The sequence below is a fragment of the Trachinotus anak genome, unplaced genomic scaffold (assembly GCF_046630095.1).
Source record: "Trachinotus anak isolate AG129_WGS33_773 ecotype Australia unplaced genomic scaffold, CSIRO_AGI_Tana_v1 ptg000020l, whole genome shotgun sequence".
In the NCBI taxonomy this organism is placed as follows: Eukaryota; Metazoa; Chordata; class Actinopteri; order Carangiformes; family Carangidae; genus Trachinotus; species Trachinotus anak.
Genome location: NW_027273871.1, coordinates 540,957 through 553,340, shown reverse-complemented (window position 1 = coordinate 553,340; position 12,384 = coordinate 540,957). Strand labels below are relative to the sequence as shown.

General features: G+C 41.9%; 1 protein-coding gene across 6 annotated transcripts in view; it reads left to right on the top strand.

Annotated features, from left to right (window-relative positions):
• Window positions 1-12,384, top strand: part of tiam1a (TIAM Rac1 associated GEF 1a) — a 70,373-nt gene that overhangs the window by 40,596 nt on the left and 17,393 nt on the right. For 5 of the 6 annotated variants that reach the window (XM_071505866.1, XM_071505863.1, XM_071505865.1 and 2 more), the window contains 7 exons: window positions 1,063-1,248; window positions 3,950-4,096; window positions 4,467-4,541; window positions 7,514-7,684; window positions 8,710-8,814; window positions 9,798-9,879; window positions 10,165-10,251. In XM_071505866.1, the coding sequence (XP_071361967.1) occupies window positions 1,063-1,248; window positions 3,950-4,096; window positions 4,467-4,541; window positions 7,514-7,684; window positions 8,710-8,814; window positions 9,798-9,879; window positions 10,165-10,251 (853 nt within the window). Of the gene's footprint in view, window positions 1-1,062; window positions 1,249-3,949; window positions 4,097-4,466; window positions 4,542-7,513; window positions 7,685-8,709; window positions 8,815-9,797; window positions 9,880-10,164; window positions 10,252-12,020; window positions 12,276-12,384 lie in introns of those variants that run through there. The other variant, XM_071505869.1, reaches the window with a different exon arrangement.

The window sequence follows — 12,384 nt, the reverse complement described above, 5'->3', positions numbered from 1 at the left end:
AGCAGATGTTTTCAGATATTCCGGCTGGTGCTCATTGATAAACACATGCAAGTGCAGCAGAATATTCATAGCACATGTCGAAACACAAGCAGTGCACACATGAACAGGCAGGTGAACCCGAAACCTCTAGCTAATTCTTTCATATTTAATCGCCGTTTTGAACATGATGTTGGAGTCACAGCTGAAATGTCACAGAACAGAATTTCAACAGAACATAGCCTATAGCTTTACTCTTGAAATGCTATGCATGTCTGGAGTTGCTGCTGAATGTCAAAGCAGCATTGCATGTGAACATTGAAAGAGAGCTTAAGAACATGCTCAACAACAATGGACCTCTTTGTGTGAGCCTGTTTGTCTTTGTATGTGTGCATACATGCATTTGGCTGATGGTCGATCAAAGACTGAAGTCCAAAGAGAAATATTACATAAAAAAGCAGCTGGAAGTGGTTAATCTCAATCATGCAGAACACTGACCATTTCTGAGAAAACACTGGGATTGCCTCTTATAAAGGCACATTAATACAAAAATATGGGATGAAAGGAGTAAAATAAGTTTCAACCTAAGTCAATTATATCATTGTCTGACGTCTTTCAAGATGAGTATCTGGGACCACATTAATCTACAAAAGAAATTTACAGGCCTGGGCTCCATGTTGAGTTCAAGACTCAAGCAAAGAGAAACTGTATTCATTTTGTCCTGGAGCAAATAGGTGAAGGCAGGAATCAGTGTAAATTAAGTCTATGTTGCGTTGCACAGTGAGTGTGTGAGTTCCTGTGTTCCACCTCCCACGGCCCACCCTGTGAGACATTGCACATAGCACAACAGGTCACTGACTGATGGGGGTTGTGTTGGTGAGTAATACCTCCACAGGGGTTTCAGCGCTCCCACATCTCACTCCTCCTGAAATGACCAAAGAATCATGTTTTATCTTCTTTTCCTCTTTATCACCATTGTGGTTTTAATCTTTCCATAGATAAATCTGGACCAAATCAGCGATGTACTCTCTTGTTACATAATAACAAATCCATCCCTCTCACTGTTTTCACATTTCCCTGTGTTAGATCTTCTTGTGGGAGCAGAACTTGGAGCGGTTTCACATGGATCTGTTCCGCTGTCGCTGCTACCTGGCCAGTCTACAAGGCGGCGAGCCCCCCAATCCCAAACGCCTGCTGGGCTTCGCTTCGCGTCCCACCAAGCTGGCCATGGGGCGACTGGGCATCTTCTCTGTTTCATCCTTCCATGCACTGGTATGATTACAAACATCCATGCACCCACTCACATTCATGCACGCACGTTTTCAGTACTCATGACTGACTACTCATTCCAACACTCTCCAAAACCTTTATTCTCAAACCTAATCAAAGCGCCCTAATCCAAAACTCAAACTCTTGTCCCACGTGTCACTACATGTTCCAGTAGGCATTGTATGAGAGCCAGAACATAAGTGTGACAGTCAGTCTAAATTAGTTGGCTAAGGGTTGGCTTTTAGTCTGCAACTTACCTCTCATTCATATTGACACTAGTTGTCTCTTTAGGGCCTATTTTTTAAATCCCCGACAGTGTAATCTAATAGAAACAACAACAAATGCACAGTGAAACCTACTCCAGCTGCAACATATTGTATTGGCATTGCTGGGTAAAAACAACAGAAACAGAACAGAAACTTTCAGCGGTTTGATTCTATGACATGAAACTACATTTTTGAATAATTTATTCTGTGGGGAGTCATTTTGAATGGTCTCATCTGTAACTCCCAACAGAAGAAATGAATTTGAAAATCAATGATATGACAATTTAATCCCAGAACTGAATTAAACATAAATCTAATGCAAGTCTAAAAAAAGCCTTTAAAAAAAATAAAGACTGAAAAAAAAAAGGTCCTCACTTGTCCTGGGGACATGTATACAAGATGATAGGTTGGCGCTGAGGTGTACACCCTGTCCTCACCTCGCAACATTCAGAACATACCCTTCACAAACTGTCCCTCAAACCTTGACACGAAAGTGAACACATGCTGACAATTGTTTCTCCTCTCCTGGAGCTGACTGCTTCAGCCTGCCAATTCTTGAGCTCAGGACTCTTGTTGACACCTTGAGTGCTCTAAAACTGTACAGAATGAAACACAAGCACTGATGGATGATCTGCAGGACAGTGCTTGCTGCTGTGTATCATGCGGCTGTATGTGGCTGCAAATATCTCCAAATATCATCCAGGAAAACGAAAAGCAGAGTGGAAAGGAAGAGGTGGAAACAATATCTCTGTCGGCCAGTTTCATACCAGCAGGCCATTGGATAGACCAAACAAATACGTTCACACATAGACAACATCAGAGGCTGATAGTGTTTTTTTTTTTTTTTGTGATTGGTGGATCAATACAAACTCTGTTAGTAAGCTACCATCCCTGAGGCACTTTCCCACAAACAGGCTTAACACTCTCTGCTCTGTTGCCCCCCCACCCCCCACCCCTTCCTTCTACTGCCTACACCCTCACTTCCTTTGTCTGTGTCTCTCTCTCTTTCTTGTTATCTGCCTTATTTTCTTCCCATCTGTCCTCCTTCAGCCTTTCTTCCTCTCTTTCTCAACCCAGCTCCGTTTTTCCCATCTTCTTTCCCACTGTGTTCCTTATCGTATCCCTTTGTCTCCCACATTTTTATTTATTTTTATTGTTGAATTAGGCAAATACCGCTAGAAATACATTTGCTCCACGTAAACTATATTTATTTATAGGAATTAACTAAATGGCATTGAAACACTGTAAAAAAAAAAAAAAAAAGAATAGAACTTTAATTAATGAAATACAAAAACTCTTAATAAGACTCATAATAATAAAGCTCTTAGCGACTTTTCCTTGGTCTCTAATTTTTGTCTTCCTTTACTTTCTACAGTGATTGCGTCTATTCACCATTGTTGTTTTTATCCATGACCAGAGGAGAAATTGTAGTAAAACAGGCAGTAAAAAGGCATCTTACACGCGGCTTACGTAAGAAGAGTCTTGAAGACAGTTTGACCTATTATATTTGAAGCGTGTGTTTCTCATGAGCAGTGACTGTTGAGGAGAGCAGTGAGCACACACCCACAGAACTGCAGTATGTGCCCATGTTTGCACATACATAGCTGTATGTGCCTCAAAGTATGTATTCATGTACCATATAGTGAGTCAGAGCTGCTCATAGCTCAGTAAGTTCAATGTGAATTAACCCAGAAATGCCAAGAGTGGTTTCTCTGTGCATGTGTAGTAGGTCACTGAGGGAGATGAGGAGCTGAAAGTGTTCAGTGTGTGACATTAGTGTATACTGGGATATACTGCAAATGTGGGATTTTATGTGTTGGTGTGTTTCCATGCCTCCGTGTGCATTTATATCAATGAATGCAAGGAATGACCCGTACAAACACAGACAGCCACTGCTGTCAGTGTGTAGTACACATACATAATACATTCCTTTGAACAGCTACTCACGCATTTATAAGAACAAAGCATAAGAGAAAATTACTCGTGAATATCAAAGGTAAGAAAAAATCCCAATTGGGATCAGTTGAATAGCACTTAAATGCAATTGATCAGTTACACATAATATTGCTTTAATGTCTCTCAAATGCTTAATAAATACTGAAATTGACAAGGTGTGCAGGTAATGGGGGGTTGGTGTCTGAACCCTTTTGTAGGTAGCAGGTCATTCAGATGTAAAGTAAGTAAACTCTAGTAACAGATATGGATAAGTGCATTATACGTGGATTTATTGTAAGTGCATAAAACTGAATTATTATCTACAAATGAAAAAGTCTAGGTAAAACCTTTGTGGATTTTAAAGTGAATATGAGCAATGTCAGTTACTCTTATACCAAATACGTTAGCGTTTCTCTTAAAATAACAATCAGGGTAGATTGTCCATAGTTAAGACTCAAATACCCTTTCGACTGAATTCATGTTTTCTGTAATTACTGTCACAGGTGTCGGCCCGTACGGAGAGCAGCATCAGGAGGCGAAGCCAGGCCATGCCTCGTACCTTCAGTAAACGCAGAAGCCGTTTCTCCTCCCTCTGGGGGCTGGACACCACCTCTAAGAGGAAGACCAAGGGACACCCCTCCATTAACCAGGTCTCCATAGCGACACATCCATACTACTACTAAGTGTTTCATAGAATTTTTTCATATTTGAAGCAGTAAAAGTTTGAGCTAGTAAAAGTTAGGAGACATAGCTACATATTGAACCTTTGGAAGTTGACTGAAGAATTTGTTGCTGAAAATGAATTTTGGTGATGACCCAAGTTGACCACTAAACTTTTATGTAGATGTCGGTTTTAACATGCAATGTCAGAGATGCCATGAAACCATAATGCAGATTTGAAAGCTGGATAAATGTTTAGTGTTGCTGAGATTTTGTACAAAGGTTCTTTTAGTTGTTAACTGCTCTGTGTGTGATATATTTGGATTCAGCCGCAATGTGCTGCTCTCTGTGTGGTTGCAGGTATTCGTTGATGGGATGGAGCCTGTGAGAAAGCCCTTGGAGCGCATGTTTGAAGACTCTGCCAGTGAGAAATCTGTAAGACATCAGCTATCTTTACTTGACAAAAGTGCAAGTAGACAATGAAAATGCATTGTTATATTTAGGACCATAATAGAATTGTGATCTGTTTGTCATTGTGTGCTATTTTATGTCTGACCCCCTCTAATGTCCAACAAGACAAGCTAAACTTATAGTTTACTGTTGAAAGTTAGAGGTTAGGTTCAAGTGCACATGAGCAACTTGTTAAATGTTTAACTTCTCTGAAATGTGCTCATGACTCTCTCAAGAAGATTTATCTCTACCTTTTTATTTTTAAGTCTCAAAGCACATACCAAACAGTTAGTGTGACATGAAGTAGGCCCGGACTTGTCTCTGTTTCCGCTGTGGTTCTTGCCTGTCCTGCAGCCAAACCAGGATACAGTGAATGTTTATATCTCTACAGTAATAATCTTCCCAAGGCTAAGCACTAAATTCCTCCCCCTTTTCTTAGTTTGGCATTCACTTCAGAGACCCAGAGCTCATGTAGCTGTAGGCTAATTCCTTGTCATTGTTTGCCTTTCTCATAAGCCAGCATAAAAATCACTGGGGCATCTGATGAACCTTTGTTCTTGTATAATGGGTTATGGGCTTCTTAAGACCCTGAGGCCAGCAACATTGCTGGATTTTCCACCTCTTTTCACTTAACTGAGATCCTTTTGGTGCTCTGGCTCTTCATTTGGTGGGTTATCTGGGGGGACGCACAAAATCTCTGCACCCTTCCGCATCAGTGAGCATTTCTTTGAGGTCATTTTCAAGCTCTCGTTTTAATGTTTTCCGACATCCACTTCTCTCCTCGATGAAGAGTGATTGGACAGATTTGCAGATTTATAAAACTTTAAAAGCTGCGGAATCTCTCCTTTCAGTGTTATCAGATGATTCTTCAGTTTATTTGCGGTACATGCAGCAAACAACTTTTTTTTTTCATCTTTTGCAGCTGTTTCTCCTCCTGCATCCGTCAACAACAAATGATTTGCTTCACATATCTTTGCAGGATGAACTTGGGTCTGCGTTCTCTCTGTCTTTGTCAAAAATGAAGCCATTTCTCTTACTGTATTCTCATCCTCCACCATCTATCAAACACCATTTCCAGATCGGTGTTGACAGATTCCCATTTCTTCTTTTCATTTGCTCCAGGCAATTCCGACTCCATCAGCATCATAGGCCATCGACTGGAGGGATATTTCTGTCTGCTAATCCCTCTGAGACAAATTTGATCTGATATGTTCAGATCATTAGCTTTCTGATGTTTCAACAAATTATGCAGACATTTGCTACCAAAGGACCTGGCAGTTTCACACCATCTGTGCTTGCTTGTATCTGTCGTATTGACCACATTTTACAGACAATTGCAAATAATGAGTAATATCTGTAGAAAGAAAACTGAATTATCTAAGGCCACTGTCGGACTGTAGGTTTCTGGGTGTGCCTTACACACACCACAGCCTGATGGATTTATATGAACTGTAAGGGAATATGTCCAATTACCCATGGGTTGTGGCAAGGACAAGCATGCCAGCTCCATATTTTATGAAGAGTGGTAGAAGGAAGCATGATGAGGAGAGATGAGGGAGAGAGGGAATACAGGCCTCTGTCTGAACTCAGCAGATAGGAGCAAACTTAACTAGCCCAAACCCACTCAGACTGTGGAGGCCCCCAGCGGCACCATGGGAGATTGATTTCCTTCCACCCACGTCTAACTTCAGCTGGCAGGGTATGGGATTACAATAAAGAAATGCACACTGAAGGAAGTGAAACACCCCAGTTTGTAGTAAGATAGAAACTGATGGAAACTGCTGCATCAGTGACAAAGGTTTAGATGATATCAAGATTAGCTCCAAATGTTTTCAGTTGATGGACTTGTCCCAGCTTTAATTCTCTGTTTGTTCTGGGGAATCCCACTGATGGCCTAAAAAAAAGGGAATAAGAGAGAAGGAGAGTTTAGTGTGCCGCGCCCCCAGCAGAGGCTTCCTACATGGGCCAGGAGGGGAGCCAGATGGTGCTAAGCAGGGCTGGGGAGTTCAGGGAGTTGGGGGAGGTACTAGCTAGAGGCCCCCTGGTCTGTTGTCTGACAGAGAAAATATAAGTGTGTGTTTTCCAGTATAGCTGTGTGTCTGATTTTGGTTTGTGCTTGTGAACATGTGCATGTGTGTGTTTGCTTGCGCATAGAAAAAATGTGCTTTTGCATGTAGTTAGTATCTAATAGTCTCTGGTTCACTTTGTGTGTAACCAACACACAGGAACCACACACAGGCACAGATACAGCCAAGTGTAAATTCATTTAAACAAGGACCGCTAGGCCAGATTGTTAACTGTCAGCAGATTGTATGGCATGAATGGAAGACGGGGAGGAGGGAGATGATGGAGTGATGTACAGATAGAGGGGAAGAGGCACCAGAAGGAGAGGCAATGATTAGTGTGGGGTGGGAGTGTGGGAGCGACAGAGGAATGAAAGAATAAATGCGGATGCTGTTACTTGATAGGAGGCGATAAGGTATCAGTGACAGACAGTGTGAGGTCGAATAGAAGAGACGAGCGAGAGAGGAGAGAGGCTGACATAGCTGCCAGATTGTCGGAGGTCAGACCGACGGGCTTAAAGGTTACAGACTACGCTTTGAACAGAATGCGCACACACGCACATGGAGACACAAGGGCACACACACATATGTAGCTCATGACCACACAGGGAGGAAATTGTATCAAGAGACTCTCATCAACACAGATGAATTAGATTTTGTAATCAGATCTCCTGCTGCTTTCAGGCCACCGCCACTCTCCATCATATTAGTCTCATCGGTCCGAGTAAATCTGATTTCTTTTGGGAGTAAGAAGATAAATAATGATGAATGAGGGGGATCACTGCACAATTTTAGCTGCGGATAATAGAATATCTTTTTCTTTCTTGCAGCATAAAGGTTACTCAGAGATTCACAAACCCTCATTGTGTTTGTGTGTGTGTGTTGTATTTTCAGAAGGAGAGAGAGGGCTCTGTGAAAAGTCTTCCTCAGCAGAACGTAGACAGCGACATTTGGGTCCCTGACTACCTGGCTCCATCCTGGGTGTGTCTGCCGAACAATCAGCCTGTCCTGGCCATCATACAGCCGGCAGAGACAGCGCTGGAAGTCCTGAGCGCCATCTGCAAGGTGGGACAAACATTATATCACTGGAGACTATTTATCAGCTACAAGTCTGTTTCTTTAAGGCTGAAGCACATAATGTACAGCATTAATGTACAGCACACACACACACACGCATGCAAGCATGCGTGTGTGTGTGTGTAAGCATGCAAATAATTCATTTTAACGGGTTTGTCGAACACATGCAATCATTGAGGAACAAGTCTGAGAACATTACACACAGTTCTGCCGAGGGGGGTTTAGAAACTGTAACTGGTTACATAAGAATAATGACGTCTTACCATTTACGGTCTGTTGACAGCTAAAGACAGGCAAATATGTGAGAGTCAACTTTTTAAAATTCAGCGCAGGGTAACAGGAACGCAACATGAATAATTACATGCAGAGGTGAGTATGTGACTCCGAGAATACCTCAGATGTAAGACTGTGATTGGTATCTCTAGGAAGAAAGAGGAGTGAATGGGTAGATGAATGAGTGGATGCTCTCAGACTGACAGCGTCACAGATCTTTTCTCAGTCTTTTTCTTAACCTTACAATGTACACTACATATTACTGTCACACACAGTCTTGTCAATTTTCTTTTCACTGCATCTCATCTCTCTACTCTCTAATTGGTCTCAGCCAGAGATGCACTAGAATAATAATGTCCAATGATACGTATACGTTCCTCTTAAAGGTCTGTTGAAAAACATGTAAAGCTGATCGACGTGCGTGCGTGGGCGTTCGTGTGCAGGCGTGCTATAAACATGTCTCAAGGAACTGGAGCATCTAATTCATGACCCCTGTGTGATACATGTATGCAGATATATGGAGATTACATACATGATTTGATACATGTATGTGTCCTTTTGTCAGTGGCCTCAAAATATGTCACATTTGAGGACACGACTGGGATGAAATCACAGGGAGTTTAATTGCAGTAATTAGAGTTATTATGTCTCCCTTATTTTGGAAAGCAGCATGCCTACTTTAGTTTCTACCACTCAAATATGTATTTCCTCTCATTTCCTTCTTGTCTTTTTACCGACAGACCCATAAGCTAGACCTATCCAGCCACTACCTGCGTTTGAAAGTATGGGCCGACAATCAGATGCTCTTCTGTGTTCCCAAACTTGAAGACGACATCTCTGATCTGGTGAGGAAACCCGCATTAAAGGATTGTTGTATTGTGGAATTGTAATATAATGGAGAAAATATCCCAGTTTTTGATTCTTGACAACCATGAAACTACAATATTTCCTGACACCACCCACATGGAGCACAGTTATCACTGTATGTGTCATTTAAAGTTTTACAGTCTCATCTGAGACACAAAGTCTCATTTGGATTTTGGGGGTCTTCACCTTATTATTATTAATTTCTGTCTCATTTCTGCCCAATGTGGAGCGAGCTTGTGCATGTTTTATGACTTGGTTGCAGATTTGATTTGCAATGCATACAAAATTCCCAGGATGCAAAAGAGGCACCATAGCATATGCTATAAATTATGCAAAATAATCTTCTGACTCTATTGTGTGCACTATGAACTGTGCACATTTTTGTCTGTCTGTGTTTGTACTTTTTTTTTTTTACTATTCATATAGACAATCGCTCATTGAAAGAGACCTCACCTCCACATTAATCAACCACTGTAAACCCCAAAACGAATTCTCTTTGTGACGGTGCTTTGTAGGTGATACACTGAGCTCTGTCTCAAAGCACAATCATTGTATAACTCGCTATTTTCCTCAAGAGCTCTTTTATCTCGCTGCTTTGATCAGTGACTCTTGCCACCCTCTTTCATCCTTAGTCTATGATATTACATGATTATTTCTCCACAGTGCAGCACATTGCACACTGCAGACTTCTGTTCCTGTCTGTTGCTTCATACACACAGCTGTGTCTATGCTCTCGCCCACCGTGAGGTCGAACCCTCGTCTGAGCACCCACTGCCTTTACAGACTTGACCTGGATTTTGACCCCACAACCTTGAAATGCAATTGCTCTGTTAAGGAGCCTGAATAAAACATGAATCTATCCATTCTTTATTAAGAGCCAAGACCTTAACCTTCTTTGTCCAACAACACTGCTCTCCTTCCATTTTCTTGACAATTAAATATGATTTTCTCGTGTTTGCAGCTCTACAAAGAGATTGAGATTTGCCCCAAAGCGACCAAGGTGATCCAGTTTGACAACGCCGAGTCCTGCGCCATCGGATATGGTACGCTTGTCTCTGACAATAGCCCTTTTTGAACTAGACAGACTCAGTTCCTGTCATACTCTTAAAGCGTGTATCAAATTGATTTTGTAGTGGACTTCATCAAGTCATGCTTTGTTAATGACTGAAGGGGGGGTGACCCAGTGTGAGTGCATTTTGTCTTAAGTGGATCTAATCGCTCAGTAGTTATGCTGCAGCAGTGCAAACTGTCAAACTGTGACATTTCAAAGAGGACTGAAAGAATTAATGACTGAATCTCTTTTCGTGTCTAATTATCTGTGCCTGTAGGTTTTTCTGTGGCTGTTGTAGATGAGGATGGGATGCAGCAGCTGCATATCACTGAAGTGAAAGCAGGAGGACTGGCTGCAGCTAAAGGTACATATTTCTTTTTTAATAACATACCGGACATGACATGTGTAATGCACTGTACAAAACAAAAAAAAAAAAAATAAAACCAAAAAATAAATCCAGGAGATTTGCTTTAGTTGAATCTGAGTGCAGTAATAACAGAGTGTGTGAAAGCTGGGTTCATACAGTATTTCTTACTTGACATTGCACACACAACACCCAAACACCTGACCTGACAAACACCTGATCCCACCTGGCATCTTATCAGTGCAGCTTTGTGGGACTGCATTGCATCAGCTGAGCCGGCACACCTACATTTCTTTTGTTTGAGAGAGATGAAGAAAAAGAAAACACAGACCTTGTCCAGACAGGTGTTGAAAGGGGGGAAAGCCCATCTCTTCTTTTTTAGGATTTAAAAAGAAATCAACGTCATCAACTTCCATAGAGAGATCATTCCCAGCCTGTAAAGGCCTCTAACATTAGTATGTTAACATGATATGAACCAACTACTACAAAATAAAAAAACAGAAAAACATCTGGGTGCTTGTATATAAGACTGTATAAAAGACATGATAGTCTTAAATAGACTGTATAGTCTATAGTCCAGTTTTATAAAACTGTGAATTTATGTGTTTTTTCCTTCCTGAGAGCAGAGAAGAAAAACAGCATCATTCCTTTGTCTGTGTCTGACCCCTGTTTGAACAGCCAGGTGTGGAGATCAGCCCCCATTCACTGGTTTCTATTTTTTAGCACAGCGAGAGAGACCTAATGGGTTTGAGAACACGGCAGCTCTGTAGATACAACGCTAATGTATAGAAAATAACATACCCCACTATTGTGCTCCAGGGTCAGACCAAGGTTACTCAAGTGTGAGATTATGTCCTCCAGTGTATTAGCAGTCTAAAAGCTGCTAGTTTAACAGGCTGCTGGCTGCCAGAGGATACGGCTGTGCTGACTCTCTCCCTCTATAGGCGAGTGGAGATGGAAAAAGCTTGTGGCATCCAGACAACACAATGCATCTTTTTGGAATATTACACTATATACTTTTGCTGAATCACAGAATTGGATATGTCAGGCACGGCATTAGGAGGTCCACATGCACACGCTGGGATGAGCCTGTGTGTGCGTGCACGTGTTTTACTAAGAGAGAGGAGAATGAATGGGGAGTGAAAGAGATCACGCTCCGATTTCTGCAGGGTATACGGAAAAACCAGGCCAGCGCTGGACAAGGAGCCCCAAAGGGTCTCTTCTCCTCAATCTCTTTTTTTCTCTTCCTCACTGTAGCCCCTGATCCCCCTCCCCCCTACGCAAGCACACACACACACACACACACACACACACACATAGTCATACACACACAGCAGTATATGGCCAGAGGGGTTATCTCTCTCTCTGTCCAATAAAGACTCTGCTGCAGCTGACATTTCACATCCCAGACAACTAGGTCATAACTTTGGGCTATATGTGTGCCTTGTGTATGTAACTGTGTTGTGTGCCTGCATGTGTCTGTTTATAGCAGCATTCAGTGCATTATGAAAGCCCTCTAACAGATGATGTATATATGGAGTCAGAAGACAGGATAACAAGCAAATATTTCATGTGCTCATGTGTGACTGTGTTAACAGGACCAAACCCTCTTTGTCTTACTTAATTCTGAGACTGCCGTCAGATACCCTAAACAGCTGTCACAGCCAATCAGGTTTATTGGGTGAGGTTGGCTGCTAATTGGTCAGCTGATTGAGTGCTAATTCTCACTTAGCGGAGCTGGGCACAGGTGGCTGAGGGGAGGGGCCAGAGAGAAAATGCCTCAAACTGAAACTGCGTTCTTGTTTAGTGTGTGGTTTCTTTTCCATATATAGTGCTACATACTGTAGATTATATACATGATGACAGGACAGGAATAGACATGCAATGCACCCTCCCTCTTAAACCTATCGAGTCTTGTTAAATCAGTATTAGCCTTAAGCAAACAAGCATGGAGGAATTAATTTTTTATGTATTGGAACACATTAGAGTCCCAACAGGATGAGCCACAGAGCTGCTGTTAAGAGGTATGGTGCTAAAGTTTTAGTTTGCTTAGATCATTTGTACACATTAGCACTCTTGAGGTGATAGCCCACAGAAAAGCTCCTCTGTTGGATGGTGCTTTGTTGTTTGGTA